The sequence below is a fragment of the Heteronotia binoei genome, chromosome 10 (genome assembly GCF_032191835.1).
Source record: "Heteronotia binoei isolate CCM8104 ecotype False Entrance Well chromosome 10, APGP_CSIRO_Hbin_v1, whole genome shotgun sequence".
In the NCBI taxonomy this organism is placed as follows: Eukaryota; Metazoa; Chordata; class Lepidosauria; order Squamata; family Gekkonidae; genus Heteronotia; species Heteronotia binoei.
In genome coordinates, this window is record NC_083232.1 from 94,962,541 (window position 1) to 94,986,273 (window position 23,733).

At 45.9% G+C, this 23,733-nt stretch overlaps 1 protein-coding gene across 1 annotated transcript in view; it reads right to left on the minus strand.

Moving 5' to 3' along the window:
• Positions 1-4,239: 4,239 nt before the first annotated feature.
• The window catches only part of NR4A3 (nuclear receptor subfamily 4 group A member 3), a 49,321-nt gene continuing 29,827 nt past the window's right edge, over positions 4,240-23,733 (minus strand). Inside the window, exons 5-7 of the mRNA XM_060247800.1 lie at positions 17,717-17,916; positions 12,357-12,535; positions 4,240-6,157 (exon numbers count right to left, since the gene is read on the minus strand). Coding sequence (XP_060103783.1) covers positions 5,892-6,157; positions 12,357-12,535; positions 17,717-17,916 — 645 coding nt within the window. The 3' untranslated portion in view covers positions 4,240-5,891. The remainder of the gene's footprint in view (positions 6,158-12,356; positions 12,536-17,716; positions 17,917-23,733) is intronic.

Here is a 23,733-nt window from a genome sequence, read left to right on the forward strand (position 1 = left end):
GCCCTGACCAGCCCAGGCGGAGCTCTGCTCCTGTGCGTTCCTGCCCCCCAAAAGCCTTGGATTCATTGTCTCTGCATGCTGCTCGACAGCCAGTCAGATGAATAAATTGTGATCTAAGCATTCAGCTAGGGATTATGATTAGTTTTTTGGATTTAAACACCCCCGCCCCCCCCCCACCCCGTTATCAAGACACACACGTACGTTTTTCCACAGCCTTATGGGAAGTGTTATCCCCCAACAATCCACGACCCTTTGGGAGAACAGATTTTTGCCTACTCTGCAGATGGGAAAGAGGCCACAAGACGAAGAAATGGACCTGCTCAAGGAAAAAAACCCTCTCATGGCTACCGCCGCCTAGCTGCAGTTGTTCGGAAGCTGTTCCACTAAGCTGGTAGTGCAGCAAACATTGCAGAGTCTTGACTCATGAGTCATTAAGGTATGCTTGTCTACCAAACATGATCACCGTGAACTTTGCTGTTTCAGAGAGTATAGGTATTGGTTTTGCAGTACAAGAGCTCGATTGGAGTCTAGAAGTCCCTTTCAAAAATCACAGCTCCCTTAGGCAGAAATTTGCAGCATCCCGTGATTAACCCAAGCGTCTGCTTTCAGGCAGCACATGAAACCTTGGTAGAGTTCGCCATAGCCTGGTGTTAGATCCTGTCTTGAAAGACCGTAACCGTAGTTAGCAAAAAAACCCTGTGTTCAGACAATCGCTCTAACCCTAGTTAGTTTAAATAAACTATGGTTTTACATTATGCTTGAACTAAGCCATTGCATGTATGGAGAGCAAGAGTCATGAAATGTGTAGAATGTCAGGCTTGGTTCTAGGACTGCTTTCCCACTAGGCTTACTTTGCTCTCACTCTTCTCTTCACAGTGGGGCTTCGGTCGGATTTCACATAAGCTGCCCTGAGGCTGCAACCCTCTCCGCCTCTTTCGCGCAGCAAACAAGATCCTCTAAAAACCAATTTCTGTTTGCCGCGCGAAAAAGGCGAAGCTCGTTGCAGCCCTGGGCCGGATAGTGTGAAATCCGATGGAAGCCCCACGGAGAACCAAGTGAGAGCGGCATAAGGCGAGTGGGAAATCGGTCTAGATCAAGATGGGACGCCGTGTTAGTCTGCCTGTAGCATCAGAAAAGAGCGGGAGTTCAGCAGCACCTTCAAGATTAACAAAAATTTGTGGCAAGGGATGAGCGTCTGTGAGTCACAGCTCACTTCTTCAGATACTTGGTAGTCTTTTGGGTGCTACTAGACTAAGATCTGGGAGATCCACGTTCATATCTCCACTCATGCCATGGAAGCTCATCGAGTGGGTGACCTTTGGGCCCCCACACTCTCTTGGACTTTAGCTCACAAGGTTGTGGTGAGGATAAAATGGAGGAGAGGAGAATGATAGAAGTAAATATATAAATGTATACTTATTATGTTGTCAAAGGCTTTCACGGCTGGAGTCCATTGGCTGTTGTAGATTCTCCGAGCTATCTTACTCACTTAGAGGATCACAAAATGAGGAAAGCTTTCTCCCTGGCAAGATGCTCGACCCTTCCTTCTGCCGTTGTTGAAGGAAAGTACAAGAAAATTCCATTTGCTCAGAGACTACGACAGAGTGAGTTGCAAGAAATAGAAACAATCAAACATGTGTTTCTAAGATGTCCCTGGTATAGTTTAGCCCATGCTAAATATATTCTCCCTTGAGTTAAGGCTAAGCCAGGGCTGACAGAATCTGCTCAGGGAATCTATCTCCTCTCAGATGCCAATCAGAATATAAAAAAACCAGGTAGCTAAGTTTTGCATTGCTTTGTATTAGAAAGGCATATATTTCTTGATTTTATTGATACTTTTATTAATTTTACTATCCTGTTTCAACCACTGATAGCTTTGCCATTGGATGTTTAAATTTGTCTAATTATTAGGCTTTTTGTTGGCTTGGTGCTGTATAAACTGACTGACTTCTGGGCTGTGTGGCCGTGGTTTTGGCATTGTGAGACCTGACGTTTCGCCAGCAACTGTGACTGGCATCCTCAGAGGTGTAACCCAGAAAGCTGGACTTCTCTCTGTGTCAAATTGAGAAGAAGTCGGTAGGCAGGTAATTCATATCTACTCATGCCAGTCACAGTTGCTGGCGAAATGTCAGGTCTCACAATGCCAAGACCATGGCCACACAGCCTGGAAAATCTACAACAGCCAATGTATTTATTTTGTAGAATTTAGCGGTGACCGCTGTCAGCGGGTATAGGCCAGCAGGCACTGCAGTTATCTCTGATTTTATTTTTTAAGACGTGCCATACAAATTCCTGTCTTCATTTTTTTTTAGTGTTCCTAAGCATGCCACCATTTTAAAAATATATATAAATATTGGAGCAGAGATATTATTAATGCTCTCAAAGAGATTAAAAAATTTCACACCAGACATTAACGGAATTAAGCATACTTATTCAACACACATGGGGCCTTCAGGGGGGAAAATCGTTATTTGATTTAATCATTTTAATTTACATTGGATATGTACAAGAACATTTCGTTCAACCCCACAGATTAGCACGCATGCGCACGCACACAGACGCACACATGAACGAAAGCACAGAGGAGCAGAGGAACTTCCAAAGCACTCTGTGACCAGAAACCAAGGCAAGGCACTCTCCTGTACACCTGGGATATTCCTGAATTGAGCCTACGAAACAAGGCATATATGTACTGCACACAGAGTGAGCACTAAGGAAAAAGACCAGAGTAATCTGCTTTACATTATTTTTTTTTGCTTTTGAGATTTGTCAGTGATCATGCAGCATGAATAAATTTGAGGAATTCAAATAAATATGGGGGGAAATTCCATAGGTTACAAGCAAGAAGATTACATTAACGGATATCTTTGGAAGACTGAAGAATAATGTTGACACGAAATCTAACATGGGTCCAGGAATCTTGCACACGTAAGAAAAGCCATGTTGGATTAGGCCAAAGGCCCATCCAGTCCAATACCTCTGTGTCACAGTGGCTGAAACTCAGGTGCACAAAGCATATTCTTTCAGAGGTATCTTTTTTTGTCGAAGAAAAATGTTTCCACAGAATGACTGATTGATGCCTGAGGAGCCTACCTCATGAACAGCTGGAGAACTCCATTCTCTCATGAAAATTGTCCTCCCCCCGCCTTCCAGGTTTGTGTGCAAGCACACAAAAGCTTATACCCAGAATAAAACTTTTGTTAGTCTTAAAGGTACCACTGGACTCGAAACTTGTTCTGCATTTTAATAGACTGAGAATATGCCATGAAGCCCCATAGAACTTTTAACTCAAATGGGTTAATGGTGGTGCCTTTTGCCGATATGGTCTTTAAATCCTATTGTGTGTGTAGATATAATAATTACAACAATTTCAAATTTAAAAAAAAAATCAAAATATTTTTCCTTGCAGTTCAGGCACAGTTTGCACTTTCTTCTGATATTTAATTACAGTATTATGTTTGCACATGAAGTCAATACTCTGAAAAAGAGCAATATTTTCTTCTCAAATATTATCTGCGAGTAAACTGAAAATATTAACTATAATGATGAGAAGAAGATATTGGATTTATATCCCACCCTCCACTCCGAAGAGTCTCAGAGCGGCTCACAATCTCCCTTTCCTTCCTCCCCCACAACAGACACCCTATGAGGTGGGTGGGGCTGGAGAGGGCTCTCACAGCAGCTGCCCTTTCAAGGACAACCTCTGCCAGAGCTATGGCTGACCCAAGGCCATTTCAGCAGTCTCAGAGCGGCTCACAATCTCCTTTCCCTTCCTCCCCCACAACAGACACCCTGTGAGGTGGGTGGGGCTGGAGAGGGCTCTCACAGCAGCTGCCCTTTCAAGGACAACCTCTGCAAGACCTATGGCTGACCCAAGGCCATTCCAGCAGGTGCAAGTGGAGGAGTGGGGAATCAAACCCGGTTCTCCCAGATAAGAGTCTGCACACTTAACCACTACACCAAACTGGCTCTCAGAACCTTCTTTCCCTGACACTATTAGGAATCTTGATATTTTTTTAAAAAAGCATAGCCTAACAGGACAAATGATAAAATACCATGCATGAGAACCAGATAATTGCTTGAAACTGGGCTCATTCTTTTGTAGCTATTAGGGAGTTCCTTCGGCATCCGTTTGATTGTATAATTTCCATATAAACGGCATGGTGGTTTGTTTCTTGTTCAAGGAAAGATAAAACTTTAGATTCTTGAAAGCTAACAAAAGATACCGGGACTTCAAGGTTGACATTCAAAAAGTTTTTTTTTTCTTAGCAAAATGACCAATGAAATCTTGACTTAATACAGTGCATATAAATTTTTTTTTGTAAAGAACGAAAATATTTAAATATTATTTTAAGTTAGCAAAACATGAGCAAGTTATACTTTTTTTCTTTAATATCAAAGTGCTAGATTGTACTGCCTTAAAAGTCACTGCAAAAGAAACAGTAAAGATAAAAGTTTGCTTGTGAAAGGGCAGGGTTTTTTTTTTTATATACAACTGGTTAATAAAAACACACACATAACCTGTGCGTGCGACAGAGAGAGAGAGACTATCCACACCCACACACCCATTATATAACTGAGTCAAGTGTGAACACGCTATTTCGTCACTCGGTGTAACATGGCTCCAGGAGCTGGCAGTCATTTGCAATAAATACAGGCCAAGCTTTACAATAGATCATGCATACAAATATTTATACAAATTAAGGACACTATGCAACAAATTGTTTCATATTAATATGGCATCAACAGTATAAACATACAAAAAGGGGAGTAACATACACGGAATGTTTAAAATTCAACCCACAAAACCCCCTTTCCTAACATTTACATTCAGACTATTTCCTTTTTTTTTTTTTACAAGCCTGTTCTTCCACATGGTCTTGAATCGGTTTAGTAACCGATTGGCTAAATTCTAAAACCTGACGCTTACCCTGTCCGCTCCAGTCACTTATGCTCTGTTCTTTCCTCCGTCAGCCCACAAGGGGCTCACGGGTGACCCCCCCCCTGCCCACCCCGTTGCAAATCGCTCCTGCCTCTCGCTTTCCACAAATGCTTGTCAGTATGTCATGCTACATTGATCCAAAGTTTGGGAAAAAAAACTTTGTCCTGGAAGTTAGTGCATGTAAAAACCCCCACGTTATTTCCCCTCCCCTCCTCCTCACTTTTATTTCTTTTTGTTTTCATTTTCATATTAAAATAAATTATAGTTAATAAACAAGACTTAGTAAGACAGCACTTTTAAAAAAATTGCACTTGACCACGGGGGGGGGAGGGGCTAACAGCCATTGTCGTTTTGCTATAATCTGATTTTGTACGAAATCATGAACCGACGTTAGAATTTTTTAAAATTTTTTTAAAAAAAGGAGAAACAAGAGAGCGAGAGGACATTTTTAACTTGTGCCAGCATAGAAGTGCCCTTTGTCCGGGAAGTATGCTAAAAGGTATAAACTGTAAAACAGACTACCCTGATGAACAATTTGCAGTTGTTCCTGGTTTCAAAACACACAGCATCTACAATTGTCTATTCACCGCAGAGGATGCAATAGATTTTCAACAGTCCTATTAACATCTTTATTTTTATTTTATTTTTTCCCTGCTGGGGTAGCATCGTTCCAAAGTGCCATATCAGCCGTTAAAAAAACAAACAAACCCAGACTCCAAACAGCACTGGGCTCCCCCCTCCCCCAATGCCCTTCCTCCGGAACTATAAGTCATGTTTTAGGCCTCAATTTGCAAGGAAATGCATTAGAAAAAGTCCACCAATTAGGGCAGGAAATCCTTGGGGGTTTCTTTTCTCCTGTTAAATGGGAGCAGCGCTGTTAGCAAGCCAGTCCCGATCCTTCTGCCTGCTCCAGGAGACAGTCCCCTTCCCCTATGGCCCCCCGAAATCCTCAGAACGGCAGGGTGTCCAGGAACAGCTTGTCGATGATGGAGGGGGGCGGCACCAGATCCTCCAGCTTCAGGTAAAAGATCCGCTGCAGTCCTAACGTGCAGAGCGAGCGCAAGTCAGCCAGCACCCCCAGCACCTTCGACTCGTCGGCAGGTTCAAAAGGTGGCCCTTTGCTCCGGCAGCTGAAGGCTAAGTGGTCTTTCAAGCCACTCATGACCTTGTTGCATAGCTCATGCACTTTCTTTGGTTCTTTTAATCCGTGTCGTTCTGCAAGGCAACAGAGCGGAGGGGGAGAGAGAGACACACACAGTGAGCCACCATATTGTATTATTATTATTATTATTTTATTCATATTCCGCCCATTCCCCTATGGGGGCTCAGGGAGGAGTAGATCAATATAGATAATAATAAAATCACAATAAATTACCATAAAATCACAATACAGTCAGATTACAATAACTAGTTAGTAGTACAGCAGGATGGTACACACGTTTGCAAACGATTTAAGAGTAACTTCCTCTCTGAATATGGAGAGTGCCGGTTTGGTGTAGTGGTTAAGTGTGCGGACTCTTATCTGGGAGAACCGGGTTTGATTCCCCACTCCTCCACTTGCACCTGCTGGAATGGCCTTGGGTCAGCCATAGCTCTGGCAGAGGTTGTCCTTGAAAGGGCAGCTGCTGTGAGAGCCCTCTCCAGCCCCACCCACCTCACAGGGTGTCTGTTGTGGGGGAGGAAGGGAAAGGAGATTGTAAGCCGCTCTGAGACTCTTCGGAGTGGAGGGCGGGATATAAATCCAATATCTTCTTCTTCAATATCTTTGTAGAAAAATAGGTGGTGGAGCTCATCCAGGGATTGTTATGCAGCTGCACCATCTATTCAATGTACGAGGTCGGTGGAGAGGAGGAGGGGGAACCCTCAGAAAGGTTCAGGAGCTGCGCTTCTGTGAGCTCCTGCTGAGTTCAAGGCCTGGTGCTAACAGTGCAATCTTAAGGACACTTTCCACGGAATGAGCCCTTTTGAACAGGCCCGAGTAGGATTTGGAGAAGACCTAATAAGCATCACTCTCTAAAATACTGATCAGCCGTGTAAGACTGGAGTCCAGCAGCGCCCTAAAGACATACGAGATTCCCAGGGTATAAGCTTTTGAGACAAAACTTCCTCTGTTATCAAGCTTATACTCTGGAAATCTTGTTGGTCTTTTTTTTTGGGGGGGGGGGGGTCTGTATTTTATTCAGGGGTCATTTTGTAGAAAAAGAGCCAGCACCCCCACGACCTTCGACTTGTTGGCAGGTTCAAAATGGTGGAGCTCATTAGTGCAACTTACTTACGTAACTCATTTGCACTGGAAGGTGGACTAAATTACATCAGCTCAGCAGCTACCTTAAAATGCTTCTTGAATTATAACTGTCATAATAAAACCTTGACTCCCATCATACTTTTAAAATTGCTTTCTCCTCGGTGGCCACAGTGACATGAGGAAGATTTCCATCTGTCTGCTTTGTACGTTTTGGTAATTTCCCTATTTTTTTGTGGGGAAAAGTATTAGAAAGTTTGTTAAATCTTAAGATTTAAATCAGCAAAATTCACACAGGGGATTTGAACAATGGAGCCCAGAAGCTAGTATTTTTTTTGGGGGGGGGGGGTGGGGGTTGTAAGAAAGAAAGAACACGATAAAATTTAGAGGTTCTGAAGCTCTGCTCCTGTAAACTTCTGTCCAAAATGAGGCCTGATTATTATTTTATTAAGACAAGCTACAATAATGGTTCCAATTGAACAACAATTCTCTTCCATATTATATCCAACAAAGACATTTTTTTTGGTAATGCAGATAACATGTAAATAAAAAGATTTAATTTTATCTACAAAACAGTCCATATGCATTTTGAGTCTTCTTTTTGTCAGACCTTGGCTAGTTCTGTTCTTAGGGAGGGGTTCAGCATAATTCAACAAAAGCAACTCCAGAGAAGGTACAACCATGTGCTCAAAGCCCCCTTTTAACATGTCAGTCACCACCGATCACACACTCTCTCTAAGCTGTGGAGTCTTGTGAGCAAAAATTCTACTTTGTGAGCTACTGGCATTAAAGTTGTGCGCTACTGTATAAATTAGCTTGCTTTAGGGCCGTTTTTCCTGAGCTAAGACAAAAATGCGTGAGCCGGAAGCTAAAAAACTGTGAGCTAGCTCACACGAATTCAGCTTAGAGGAAACACTGGCTGCCACATGCCAATGACTTCCTGTTGGTCTTTAAGGTGCTATTGGGCTCGCATCTTGACTATCCACCTGATAAATTATGTGTGTGTGTGTGTGTGTGTCTTTGTGTGTCTCTGAGAGCTACACAGGCAGGCAGGAGATGTTCAAGGCCAGCTGACCGGGGTCCTTACAGAGCCATTGATGTTCAAGAATCGCTTTTTTCCAAGCAGGGTCCAAAATGGTTATATAACTCCAGGTGAACAGAAAGGAACGCAAGACTATGCAAACGGCATTTATGCAGTTATTCCTGCGCCATTCTTTCATTGGACGATTTGATGACAGAACGGTCACAGAAGGTGTTTTGGAGATTTCCCAGCTTCCCTACCAGTTGTGAATGCTCAATAACTATGGCAACCATTATTTATTCAGTGAATTCAAGTGGAGATCAATATCCACAGCTAGCTCCATCAGCGCTAGGCCTGGAATTCCACTAGGAATTCATAGACACTCTTCGAAGAAACCAAAAGCACCTCAACCGACCTTTGCTATTTTCATTATCTTCTACTTTTTGCGGCTTATTTACCTCTAAGGGGTTGGAGATAAAACTAATCTCAAAGTCAGGCTATTTCGGGCCTGGAAGAACTGATGTGTTAAACAAAGTACCGAAGACTGATATGACGCTGCTCTAATTTTTTTTTCTTCTTTCCGTTTTTAAAGAATCTTTAAATCCCTAAAATAAAGTCTTTATCACATTCCACTTTTACCAACGTTGCAGTCAAAGGGGGAGAGCTTAGCTCCGGGGTATATTACAAACCCCTTCAGGGCAAGTTGGTTGCAAAGACCCAACATACTCCGTCCCCTATGATATATATTCTCACACGTGGAAAGGGCTCCGGTTTGCAAGAACACAAAGGAATCTAGATTTGTTGGTGTGGTGAGTGAAAAGAAGTTTTGCGATAATGAGACGTGTGATCCTAGAGGTGTATTTACAATGCGGACTTAAACCCGTCGTTACTGCTCCCCAGGCAGCCTGTCGTTCTATGAAAAGGAGGAAGGATTAACAGAGAATCTCCTGTCCTATTAACTGAACTACGATCCCCAGGGTTCTTTTGGGAAGCCCATTTAAACTGCCATAAAATTGAGATAATGAGGATGTATCCCTAGGGAAAGAGCCCTGTGGCGCAGAGTGGTAAAGCTGCAGTACTGCAGTTGGTGCCCTCTGCTCACGACCTGAGTTCGATCCCAGCGGAAGCTGGTTCAGGTAGCCAGCTCGAGGTTGACTCAGCCTTCCATCGTTCCGAGGTCGATAAAATGAGTACCCAGCTTGCTGGGGGGGGGGGGGAGCGTAGATGACTAGGGAAGGCAATAGCAAACCACCCTGTAAGAAGTCTGCCGTGAAAACGTTGTGAAAGCAACATCACCCCAGAGTCAAAAACGACTGGTGCTTGCTTGCACAGGGGACTGCCTTTTTTTTATCCCTAGGGAGCAAAACAGTGCAATACAAGTGTCTAAAAAAATCTCTCCCCTTGTGGTTTCTGGAGGATGGATATTATGAATTAAACTGCATGAATGCCTTCTGTCTGTCTGCTGCTACCAGCCTATGACAATCGCTCGGTTTTAGGAAGGGATTTCTGCTAGGTCAGTAGGATGCTGTAAGGTTGCATGCAGAGGAGGGAAGGGGCTTTCTCTGGGAGCTTTTCAAGGGCCCTGACAGGTTTGCAATCATGCCAGGCAAACAGCATGGATTGTTCTTTCTTTTGCAAATTCTGTTGTGTTTTTCAGCCCAAGGAACATTAACATCCAAACTGAGAAGTCAATAAGCCCTCGAAGAATGGGATACACAAAGGTAAATGCAAATGATACACCCCTAGCATTTCCCATAATGCTGCTCTTCCTCCTGTGTCAAAACTTTATCCCTGGTGGGGCTCAATGCCAAAAAAGTACTGTGTATGCCAGAAATTTCGAGAAGACGATATAACAAAGAAAACTTAGGTTGGCATGAAGGTGGTGGAGACCAGATTACGTAACAACATCAGAAGAGCCCTTCTGGATCACATCAGTGGTCCATCTAGTCCAGCATCTAGTCTCACAAAGTGGCCAACCAGTTGGCCTACTGAGGTCCAACAAGAGGGCATAGAGGCCGAAGCCTTCCCCTAATGTTGCCTCCTGGCTCTGGGATTCAGAAGATTAGTACTTCTGAATATGGAGGTTCCCCTCAGTCACCACGTCTAGTAGCCACTGATAGACCTCTCCTTCATGAATCTATCTAAACCATGAAAACCATCTACCTTGAAAACCATCTATGCTGATGGCTATCACTACATCCTAGGCCAGTGAATCCCAAATTTAATCACTTGCTGTGTAAAGAAGTTCTTCATTTTGTCTGTCCTGAATCTCCTCCCCGTCGGCTTCACTGGATGCCCTCAACTTCTCAGATTTTGGGAAAGGGGAGAGAAATTCTGCTTCATCAACTGTCTCCACCATATGCATAATTTTATAAACCTCTATTATGTTGGGTTCTTTTCTGTAGCTACCCTAGATACAGCTAACCTCCGGCAGACATCTTCCTACCGCCAGATAGCAGCTTGGGGTATGTCAAATGGTAGTCCCACCGCCCACTGTTGGTTATCATCTCTAATCCTGATACTCTTTCATCAGGTAAGTTTATTTTCCAAAGGACGTTGATTAAATTTATGGGACCAATGGTCAAAGAGAGAGGAAGTGTTTCTATCCCACGGGAAGCTGGGTACTTCAGCCTCCTGATTTTATGGGCACCAGAGCGTCTAATGAATCAAGTACCAATGAGGCCTGCTACCTATTGCCAATAGCTAGCATAAGTAGCAAGATTCAGCCCAAGTCCAAGAATACTTAAATCCAATGAAATTAAACATGCAGGGTTAAGTAACAGTTTAGCCCAGGCAGTAACAGCAAAGTAGAAGCTTGTTGGGTGTAAATTTTGAATGATTTTTTTTTTAAAAGCAATGACAGTATTATATTTTTGGATCTGGGAGTATTCAGTATTGCAGCTCTTGTTCTCAATTGGGCTGTTACAAGCATTAAAGAATGACATATATTCTATCTGGAATTCAATAAATGTGGTTGGAAACTTTTTTACTCAAATGTCTAATCACAAAATGTATTTTGTAAATGAATTATTTACATGCACCCAGGGCTTTTTTTGTAGCAGGAACTTCTTTGCATATTAGGCCACACACCCCTGATGTAGCCAGTCCTCCTGGAGCTTACAGTAGGCCCCGTACTAAGAGCCCTGTAAGCTCTTGGAGGATTGGCTACATTAGGGGTGTGTGGCCTTCAGTGTTCCCTCTAAGCTGAGTTAGCGTGAGCTAGCTCACGGATTTTTAGCCTCCAGCTCACACATTTTTGTCTTAGCTCAGGAAGGGTGACCCCAGAGCACCATAATTTATGCAGCAGCTCACAACTTTAATGTCAGTAGCTCACAAAGCAGAATTTTTGCTCACAAGACTCTACAGCTTAGAGGGAACATCCTACTATGCAAAGGAGTTCCTGCTACACAAAAAGCCCTGCATACACCATAACTTTGTAAATGAATCATTTATAAAATTATGTGTGAGACAGAAAAGGTAGAGAGAAAGAAGTACTTTTTTCCTTTTCTCACAATTGTGGGTGACTCCATGAAATTAAGGAGCAGTAGGCTTAGAACAGACAAAAGGAAAAAAGGAAGTACTACTACATCCAAAGAGTAATTAACACACGGAATTCTCTGCCACAGTAAGTGGTGGCAGCTACAAGCATAGACAGCTTCAAGAGGGGATTGGATAAACATATGGAGCAGAGGTCCATCAGTGGCTATTAGCCACAAGGTATACTATGTCTGGGTCATGATACTCTGTATCCTTGGTGCTTGGGAGGCCACAATGGGAAATCTTCTAGAGTTCTGGTCCTACCAGTGGACCTCCTGATGACACCTGTTTTTTTGGCCACTGCGTGACATGGAGTGTTGGACTTGGATGGGCACTGGAGTGATCCAATATGGCTTCTCTTAGGTTCTTATACCCAGTATACTATGTCTGGGTCATGTTACTCTGTATCCTTGGTGCTTGGGAGGCCACAATGGGAAAGCTTCTAGAGTTCTGGTCCTACCAGTGGACCTCCTGATGACACCTGTTTTTTTGGCCACTGCGTGACATGGAGTGTTGGACTTGGATGGGCACTGGAGTGATCCAATATGGCTTCTCTTAGGTTCTTATTTTGTAAAATCACAAGCAAGGAAAATTTCCCACCAAATAGGGCTTACCTGTGATCATACTTAGAGCTGATAAGCATGCTAAGGCTGGGATATCAAGGTTGAGGCTCTGTAAATTTAAGGAAAAGTCTTTAATGGAGTCGAGCCACTCCCCAAATCCGCGAAGGCACTGAAGTCTATGAAGCACGAGTCCATTGCAGAAAACAAACTTATCTTCAGCGGTGTCAGACCTTAATTTTTTTTTTTAAAAGAAAGGATGCATGTCATGGATACATATTCAAGTTCATGCACATTGTCTGGTGTTCAATACATAAAAGGTAAGATAGTTCCCTGTGCAAGCACCAGTCGTTTCCGACTCTGGGGTGACGTCGCATCATGACGTTTTCTTGGAAGACTTTTTTATGTGGTGGTTTGCCATTGCCTTCCCCAGTCATCTACACTCCCCCCCTCCAGCAAGCTGGGTACTCATTTTACCGACCTCGGAAGGATGGAAGGCTGAGTCAATCTGGAGCCTGAACCCAGCTTCCACCGGGATCAAACTCAGGTCGTGAGCAGAGAGCTCGGACTGCAGGACTGCAGCTTTACCACTCTACGCCACGAGGCTGCTCGTATGTATGTTCAATATGTTCAGTATGTATGTATGTTGTGTGTATGTTCAATACATACAACAATCTAAATTCAAGGACACTCCATGTGCATGCAACTAAGCTCTTTCATGGGACAACAATCAAGTGAGTGTCTTTATGACTATGGCGTTTGCACAGTTCAAGGTCAGAGAAGACATTTTGTATTTAGGCAAGAGTTTCTTTTGGCGCTCAAAGACACCAACAGAACAATCCTAAATAGAGTTATACCCCTCTATGTACACTAACTAACGTTAATAGAGTTAGAAGGGTACAAGTCTGCTTAACATTGCAGTGGAGAATTAGGACATTTGGTTATAAACACAACACAGGTATAGATAGGCTTGCCAATCCCCAGGTCCCAGCGGGGGTTCTTCCGCTTTCCCAGTCTCCTTCCCGCCCCCAGTCAGCTGGCCGGTGGGGGGAAGCCCCGCCTCCAAAGCCACCATGTGATTTTTTTCCCCCTCCAGAGGCTCCAGTCTCCGATTGGAAAGGCTTCCTCTTGGGATGGGGTGTCTGTGTTACTTGGAAGAAGTTGGCTGCGTAAGTAGAGAGGCCAATCCCTCACTTCAGAGTCGCCAGAAAATCGCTTCACTTCAGAGTCGCCAGATCTCCCTATGTGGAGATCGATTCTCGTAGGGTATAATGGGGAATTGATCTGGAGGTTTCGGGGGCTCTGGGGGAGCTGTTTTTTGAGGTAGAGGCACCAAATTTTCAGTATAGTATCTAGTGCCTCTCCCCAAAGTATCTCCCAAGTTTCAAAATGATTGGACCAGGGGGTCCAATTCTATGAGCCCCAAAAGAAGGTGCCCCTATCCTTCATTATTTCCTATGGAAGGAAGACATTTTAAAAGGTGTGCTGTGATAGCCAGAACTCCCTTGGAGTTCAATTATGCTTGTCACGCCCTTGTTCCTGGCTCCACCTCCAATGTCTCCTGGCTCCACCCCCAAAGTCTCCTGGCTCCACTCCCAAAGTCCCCAGATATTTCTTGAATTGGACTTGGCAACCCTAGGTATAGATCATGGACCTCCACAGGGGATGCAGACCACATATTCGGTTGTGGAAAGTGCCATCAAGTCTCAGCCGACTAATGGAGACCCTGTCGGGTTTTCAAGGCGAGAGACAAACAGAGGTGGTTCACCATTGCCTGCCCCTGTGTAGCAATCCTGAACTTCCCTGGTGGTCTCCCATCTAAGGGCCAACCAGCACCAACCTTGCCTGGCTTTTGAGATCTAATGAGATCAGGCTAACCTGGATAAGGGCCTAGACATATTTAGGGGTACCCAGGGGTAGAATTCTAGCAGGAGCTCCTTTGCATATTACCCCCCTGATGTAGCCAATCCTCCAAGAGCTTACAAAAAAGAGCCTGGTAAGCTCTTGGAGGATTGGCTACATCAGGGGTGTGTGGCCTAATATGCAAAGGAGCTCCTGCTAGAATCGTACCCCTGGGGGTACCCAAAGTTGAGGTTTGCTGACTGAAGGTGGTGATATCCAATGAGATAAAATATTCTGATTTTATACGAACCAGGAATCCAAGGATGTCTAGCAACCTCATTCGACATGTTTATTTGGAAATAAATCCTATTGACATCAGTGGGTTTTCAGCTGGCCTGATCTCATCAGATCTTGGCAGCTACACAGGGTCAGCCCTGGTTATGACTTGGATGGGAGACCACCAAGGAAGTCCACGATTGCTACGCAGAGGCAGCCAATGGCAAACCACCTCCAGACATCTCTTGCCTTGAAAACCCTGAGGAGTTTCCATAGTTTCACTGTGACTTGATGGCTTTTTCCATCCCCAAGCAAGGGGCTGCTGTATACAAACCACAGCAGAATGGGTTATAGACAGACTCATTTCAGAGTGTTCACTCTAAGCTGGGTTATTGTGAGTTAAGTTTTTTAACTTCCAGCTCACACATTTTTTGTCGTAGCTCAGGAAGGATGGCCCCGGAGCAAACTAATTCATGTGGTAGCCAAATCGCTTGCTTGCAACTTTAACGCCAGTAACTCACAAAGTAGAATTTTTGCTCATGAGACTCCACAGCTTAGAGGGAGTACTGGATGGTGGATGACGGGTTCTCAAGAGACAGTGCTCCTTCATGGAAGCAAATCGTTGTCTTCAGAATAGGGTTGCCAAGTCTGACTCAAGAAATATCGGGGGACTTTGGGGTTGGAGCCAGGAGACTCTGAGGGTAGAGCCAGGAACAAGGTTCTGACAAGCACAATTGAATTCCAAAGGGAGTTCTGGCCATCACATTTAAAGGGACCACACACCTTTTAAATGCCTTCCCTCCATTTGGAAATAATGAAGGATAGGGGCACCTTCTTTTGGGGGCTCATAGAATTGGACCACCTGGTCCAGTCTTTCTGAGATTGGGGGGGTGGGTTTGAGGAGAGGCACTGGATGCCATGCTGAAAATCTGTGTCTCTACCTCAAAAAACAGCCATTCTAGAGCCCCAGATACCCATGGATCAATTCTCCATTATACCCTATGGGAACAGATCTCCATAGAGTATAATGGAGTGCCCAGCAGACAGTTCCCTCCCCCCCTACTTTCTGATAACCCTGAAGCGGGGGGAGGTCCTCCAAACCGTGGCATCCCCTGCTCCCACCTGGGGATTGGCAAACCTACTTCAGAAAGCTTAATACGCCATTCTCCTGACAAATAAATTTCAAACTGTTGAGAACTTGGTTATGGTATAGATCCAGGTGGGCAGCCGTGTTGGTCTGAAGCAGCAGAACAAAGTAGGAGTCAAGTTGCACCTTTAAGGCCAACAAAGTTTTATTCAGAATGTAAGCTTTCGTGTGTGCATGCATTCCAGTCCTGCTGATGGACATGGAACAGACAAGGACCATTTTGCGCTTCTGGCCCAGGTCACTTACCCTAACCCACCTCTGAACACTTGAGTGAAAAACTGAAGCACACTGAAAACATGCACACACACACACACACACAAAAGTCATCCTCCAGAAGAAACAGAAGAGAATCATGGCTTTTCGTTTTCCAGGATGATACAGGCTAGCCTGATCTCGTTAGATCTCAGAAGCCAAGCAGGGGTGCTCTGATTACATTAGGATCTTAGGCCTAGTGAGGCCTATGGGCTCCAGAGAAGCCTGTGTGGGAGTAGCTACGGGGCCCGCATTCCCCAGGATCCCTCCTGTCCCTCTGATTGGGTGGGCAGCGGTTTTGGAGGGAAAACTTGCCCAGAGGGGTGGGACCTGGGAAGACAGAACAATTAGGCCTAACTGGAGAGAGAGGCCGTTCTCTCTGGAAAGGCTGAGCTGGAGGCAGGTGGCAGCCAGAGAGGGATTCCTCATCCAAGAAGGGTGAGTTGGTTTGAAATTAGAAGACGGGAACGTCTGGTTAGTCATGTCAGGACTTTGGTTTCTTTACTTTTCCCATATTCACTGTCACACTAAAAGTTTTTACAAACCACTTATTGTTTTGACCACATAATAAACCTGTTTTTCTTATATTCCTTGGACATCTCTTTGGTCCCAGACAGAAGGAGTTTGCAAAGGAGGAAGACGGTTTGGGCGGGTGCTCTGCGCCTTCCCAGACAGATCCTTCCCAGAGTGGTGGCAGCCAGTAGAAGGTCCTCCCTGGTGCCCCTGCTGTGTAACAAATTATTACTAGGATGAGGGACCACCAAGGAAGCCCAGGGTTGCTGCACAGAGGCAGGCAATGTTAGTCTCATGCCTTGGAAAACCTACAGTGTTGCCATAAACTGGCTTCCACTCGATAGCACTGGGTAACCACCTAGGCTTCCCAATCCCTAAGTCCCAGCAGGGGAGTCCTCCATTTTACAGCCTCCGCCCCCAGCCAGCTGGCCGGTGGGGGGAAGCCCTGCCCCTACAGCCACCATGAACCTCTAGATCTCCAGCAGGTTTAGAAACCTGCAAACAGGTCCTGTTTTAAAATGTGTGTGTGCCTTTAAATTTGAGCAGGAAGCCCTTCATGGGGAAGGGTCAGCAGCAGACCCTCATGAGAGCACAGTCCCTCTGTTTTGCTTTCATTTCAGAGCAAGTAAGAGTGTGTGTGTGAGAGTCTGTGAGAGAGAGTGCGAGCAAGTGAGCAGCATAGCCTTTGTAGTTTTCAGAGGAACCAGAGCCAGTAAGAGTGTGTGTGTGTGTCTCTGTTTTGCATTGTTTTCAGAGTCTTTGCATAGCAGCCTGTTTATGGGATGGAGGAAAACTCCACCCCTCTCTCTTTTTATTTGCCAGTGTTAGCCTGAAGAACAGCAGTTCCTGTGAGTAAAGCCCCAGTGAGATCACAAAAATGTGAGCTTGCAAACTGCATTTTGGCGGCTTTTTGCGTGTTCACACTTTCATTTACTAGAATTGCAGCTCTTGGGGGATGAGGAGATGATGACTATTCAGGTGAACTGCACTGCTGTATTTTTATGTATTTATTCGGAAATGGGAAAGTCTGGCTCCGTCCAAAGTCTCCTTGCTCCACCCCCAAGTCTCCTGGCTCCAACTCCAAAGTCCCCAGATATTTTCTGAATTAGACATGGCAACCCTATAACCACTACTAGTTATCTAGGGGAATTTTCCCTTGACTTTTAATTTATTTTAGATCCTAATTAGGCCCCCTTATGATAAGGCCGCCAGTTTCTGGGCCAGAGATTCTGCCTGTCGCCATAGCAAGAAACCAAAGAGACCTGGATCTCCCTAGCTCCTTGGCAACTCTTGTTTTATGGTTGTGTGTGGCCCCCTCTGGTTGATTTCTGAACACTATGAAGTCAGGTTCTCTTATGCAAATGGAACTGTTTCTGAGACTTACCTGATGGACAGTCTCAGTACAAAAAGCTCCAAAAAAGCTGATTCAATGAGTAATGTTTGATCTTCCTTTGGGAGGTCCGTAAATCCTGGGATCTTCTCCGCCCAACTTCTGGAGATGTCAAGGGAGGCCGTGAGAAGATTGTAGAACTGTTGGACATGTTCGGCATCGGTACCTGCAGCAGCCTGCTCCGTAGAACAGTACTGGGAGGGAAGCCATTCCAAAGAGAGGGGGGAAGAATACATTTTAGGGTGGATCAACTTTTTTTTTTTACCCTTGTCTTTGAACCAAGATAGAAATTTCATATAGACTGTAATTGTGAATTGTTTGATCTCCTTTTTAATGTAACTTTTAAAATAATTTTGAACATGTGATTGTTTGCAACTGTTATACTACATTTCCAATGCCATGATAATTATATTTTTATACCACTCTCCCCACTGGGCAGGCTCATAAGAACATAAGAGATGCCATGTTGGATCAGGCCAATGGCCCGTCCAGCCCAACACTCTGTGTCACATAAGAACATAAGAGAAGCCATGTTGGATCAGGCCAATGGCCCATCGAGTCCAACACTCTGTGTCACATAAGAACATAAGAGAAGCCCTGTTGGATCAGGCCAATGGTCCGTCCAGCCCAACACTTTGTGTCACATAAGAACATAAGAGATGCCATGTTTGATCAGGCCAATGGCCCGTCCAGCCCAACACTCTGTGTCACATAAGAACATAAGAGAAGCCATGTTGGATCAGGCCAATGGCCCATCCAGCCCAACACTCTGTGTCACATAAGAACATAAGAGAAGCCATGTTGGATCAAGCCAATGCCCCATCCAGTCCAGCACTCTGTGTCACACAGGGGCCCCTCCCAAGCACCAAGAATACAGAGCATCACTTGCCCCAGACTGAGAGTTCCAACGATAAGCTATGGCTAATAACCACTGATGGACCTCTGCTCCATACGTTTATCCAATCCCCTCTTGAAGCTGACTATGCTTGTAGCCGCCGCCACCCCCTGTGGCAGTGAATCAGGCTCAGAGCAGCATGCAACATTTACAGCAAGAAACATTAAAAACAAACCATCCATTTATGTATACAGATAATATAAAATGTAAAGTTAGTCCCCTGGGCAAGCAGCAGTCATTTCCGACTCTGGGGTGACGTTGCTTTCACAACATTTTCACGGCAGACTTTTTTACGGGGTGGTTTATCACTGCCTTCCCCAGTCATCTACACTTTCCCCCCAGCAAGCTGGGGACTCATTTAACTGACCTCGGAAGGATGGAAGGCTGAGTCAACCTCGAGCCGGCTACCTGAACCCAGCTTCTGCTGGGATCAAACTCAGGTCATGAGCAGAGCTTAGGACTGCAGTACTGCAGCTTTACCACTCTGCGCCACGGGGCTCTTGTGCAAATGATGTACAAGGAAGCACAAAACCTATGAGGCGTCACAGGACAAATCTGACCCCTGATAGTGGGGGTGGGGGGGGGGAAGAGTGAGAAGGCAACTAATTGGCCAAATTACTAATAAAAACTTGCTGTCCTCAACCAACCATATGCTTGGCGGAACATCTCTGCCTTGCAGGCCTGGCGGAACTGCAAGTCCCGCAGAACCCTGATGTCATTCAGCAGAGAGTTCCACCAAGTAGGATCTAGAAAAACATCTTATAAATAAACAGCAGTATAAAGACATACCTTCCCCACACCAAAAATGACATAACTATCTTTGACTGGTGCCCTGCCATCTTTCTGGGGCGTAAGTCCTGCCTCCCTTTGCCCCGGAACCTCTACCCCACATGGAAGGAAGCAACCCTTGGACCTATGTGACCCCAAGACGCCTTTAAGGAGTCATGTGACCCCCTCAGGTGGGACACCAGTAGCCCTCCAGGACTGCAGCCCATTAGAAAGTTGCTCAGTTACCTGCCCTTTTACCTTCATTATTTACTATTGGATTAACATGATTAGGAGCCAGTGTGGCACAGCAGAAAGACACTGATTTCCCACTCACCTTACACCTCTCTCACGTTCCTCTTCTCAGCGGGGCTTCCTTCTGATTTCACACTATCTGCCCCGGGGCTGCAAGTAACGTCAGCGTTTTCGCACAGCAAGCAGAAACCTCTAAAAACCAGTTTCTGTCCGCTGCGCAAAAGCGTCGACAAGACTTGCACCCCCGGGGCAGATAGTGTGAAATCGGACGGAAGCCCCACTAAGAGGAACGTGAGAGCAGCGTAAGGTGAGTGGGAAATCCATCAGAGTGTTTAAATTTGGACTGGCTGCAGCGGAGTTCAAATCCCTGTCCTGCTGCAACGCTTACTGGTTGATCTTGGCTCAGTCACTCTCTTTCATCCTAACCCACCCCACAGATGCTGCTTTGAGCTCTTTGAAAGGAGGGCAGGATATGAAGAACATATGAAGCTGCCTTATACTGAATCAGACCCTTGGTCCATCAAAGTCAGTATTGTCTTCTCAGACTGGCAGCGGATCTCCAGGGTCTCAAGCTGAGGTTCTTCACGCATATTTGCCTGGACCCTTTTTAGTTGGAGATGCTGGGGATTGAACCTGGGACCTTCTGCTTCCCAAGCAGGTGCTCTGCCACTGAGCCACAGCCCCATTCATGGCTCTCCAGGGCCTCAAGCTGAGGTTTTTCACACCTATTTGCCTGGACCCTTTTTTGGAGATGCCGGGGATTGAACCTGGGACCTTCTGCTTACCAAGCAGATGCTCTACCACTGAGCCACCGTCCCTCCCCCTAGAAACGTGGTGACTTTTTCAAAACAAAGCATTTTCTCCATCTTTATAAATCTAACATTTGCGAAAACCAAATATGCGTTTTAGGTCAAAGGTTATGCATACATGCTGCTCACAAGAACAGTGAAGTGAAGTTTAGGCTAACACGCTGCCACAGATGTCAAAGGTCAGGGTGCAAGGATGGATGCGCGACACGGAGCTCTTGCCACAAACACTATTCCTAGTCCAAGTTCTCCCCACTCCCCACTAATACACAGGCTTGGTACAAACAATAACACGAAATCATGGCTTATTTGAACTACAGGGTAGCTTATGAAAGCAGGATTCTGTAGCCTACGGCTGCAGACAACCACCAACCCTGACTTTCCTTTAAAACTTTCCTCCTGCCTGTAGCCTAGAAGGAGAAGAAGAAGATATTGGATTTATATCCCGCCCTCCACTTCGAAGAGTCTCAGAGCGGCTCACAATCTCCTTGACCTTCCTCCCCCACAACAGACACCCTGTGAGGTAGATGAAGATATTGGATTTATATCCCGCCCTCCACTCCGAAGAGTCTCAGAGCGGCTCACAATCTCCTTTCCCTTCCTCCCCCACAACAGACACCCTGTGAGGTAGATGAAGATATTGGATTTATATCCCGCCCTCCACTCTGAAGAGTCTCAGAGCGGCTCACAATCTCCTTTCCCTTCCTCCCCCACAACAGACTCCCTGTGAGGTAGATGAAGATATTGGATTTATATCCCGCCCTCCACTCCGAAGAGTCTCAGAGCGGCTCACAATCTCCTTTCCCTTCCTCCCCCACAACAGACACCCTGTGAGGTAGATGAAGATATTGGATTTATATCCCGCCCTCCACTCCGAAGAGTCTCAGAGCGGCTCACAATCTCCTTTCCCCCCCCCCCCCCCCACAACAGACACCCTGTGAGGTAGATGAAGATATTGTATTTATATCCCGCCCTCCACTCCGAAGAGTCTCAGAGCGGCTCACAATCTCCTTTCCCTTCCTCCCCCACAACAGACACCCTGTGAGGTGGGTGGGGCTGGAGAGGGCTCTCACAGCAGCTGCCCTTTCAAGGACAACCTCTGCCAGGGCTATGGCTGACCCAAGGCCATTCCAGCAGGTGCAAGTGGAGGAGTGGGGAATCAAACCCGGTTCTCCCAGATAAGAGTCCGCGCACTTAGCCACTACACCAAACTGGCTCTCCACCAAAGAGAAAAGCCAGGATTAAACCCGGATTCAGCCAGGACGTCTCCATTCAGACATCGCACGAAGCTGTGATACAATCTAGGGCTGCAATCAGATGGGCATTTTGGCCTGACATAGTCACTGTTCCCTAACATAGGCCTGACATAATCACTGTTCAGACAGGCACAGGTCGCACTCACCCTGCTCTACGATAAGTCCGAGAGAAGAGTAAATAGGCAGCAGGTGATATCCGGTGCTGACAGTTCCCCGCACATGCACCTCATGCTCCCGGGCACCTGAACGCAGGGAAGCACGCACGCGCTCGATTGGCAGTGCGAGCCCACCAATCCATTCCAGGCTCCCCCACCACTCTGCTGTCTGCGATGTGCATATGCGCAGGAGCAAAAGGTATTTAAAAAACACAACCTTAGCCACACTAAGAGGTTGGTACACTGCAATGATGCGAATGCTCCACCTTGGCCCCTGCATGATATACAGGCACCTTGCCTACAGAAGAGCCAGTTTGGTGTAGTGGTTAAGTGCGTGGACTCTTATCTGGGAGAACCGGGTTTGATTCCCCACTCCTCCACTTGCAGCTGCTGGAATGGCCTTGGGTCAGCCATAGCTCTGGCAGAGGTTGTCCTTGAAAGGGCAGCTGCTGTGAGAGCCCTCTCCAGCCCCACCCACCTCACAGGGTGTCTGTTGTGGGGGAGGAAGGTAAAGGAGATTGTAGGCCGCTCTGAGACTCTGTCCTTGAAAGGGCAGCTGTTGTGAGAGTCCTCTCCAGCCCCACCCACCTCACAGGGTGTTTGTTGTGGGGGAGGAAGGTAAAGGAGATTGTGAGCCGCTCTGAGACTCTTCGGAGTGGAGGGCGGGATATAAATCCAATATCTTCTTCTTCTTCTTGCTTTGTGGTGATTGATTGTGCTTCTCTGCTCCAGTTTGAACTGGAGAGTTTCGCCCTGCCTCTGACGTGCCTGGAACTGCCAGACTGACTGCAGACTTGGTTGAACTAACTGTATACTATGAACTTTAAACTAACTTCAAACCGCAGCATCAGACCCTGGGTTGACAAACCCTAATGGACTAATGAAATTGAAGAAGTGTGTGAGCACGTGAATGCTTATACTCTGAATAAAACTTTGCTGGTCGTAAAGGTACCCCTGGACTCAAACTTTGTCCTAATGGACCCTGGTGGGAGGAGCGGCCTGCATTCTGATATAATCACACTGACCACAGTTAGTTTAATGAAACTGCGGTTCTGTGTGATGGCTGAACCAAACTACCAAGTCCCTAGCCCTGTGTTGCGACAATGAGCCGTCATGCCTTTTCCTACCTGACCCAGGAGCAGCTCATGATGCAGAGTGGGGAGGGGGCAATGCACAGAATGTGGTAGAATCACAGGGTTGGAAGGGACCTCTAGGGTCATCTAGTCCAACCCCCTGCACAATGCAGAAAACTCACAAACACCTCCCCCTAAATTCACAGGATCTTCACTGCTGTCAGATGGCCATCTAGCCTCTGTTTAAAAACCTCCAAGGAAGGAGAGCCCACCACCTCCCAAGGAAGCCTGTTCCGCTGAGGAATCGCACTAACGGTCAGGAAGTTCTTCCTAATGTTGAGCCAGAAACTCTTTTAATTTCAACCCACTGGTTCTGGTCCTACCTTCCGGGGCTACAGAAAACAATTCCACACTCTCCTCTATATGACAGCCCTTCAAGTACTTGCAGATGGTGATCCTATCACCTCTCAGCTGCCTCCTCTCCAGGCTAAACAGGCCCAGCTCCTTCTACCTTTCCTCATAGGACTTGGTCTCCAGACCCCTCATCATCTTCGTCACCGTCCTTTGGACCCGTTCCAGCTTGTCTATATCCTTCTTAAAATCTGGTGCCCAAAACTGAACACAAGACTCCAGGTGAGGTCTTACCAGAGCAGAGTAAAGTGGTACCATCACATCATGTGATCGGGACACTATACTACTGTTGTTACAGCCCAAAATTGCATTTGCCTTTTTAAAAAGTCTGTGATCCTACATCAGTGGTCCCCAATCTTTTTGGCACCAGGGACCAGTTTTGTGGAAGACATTTT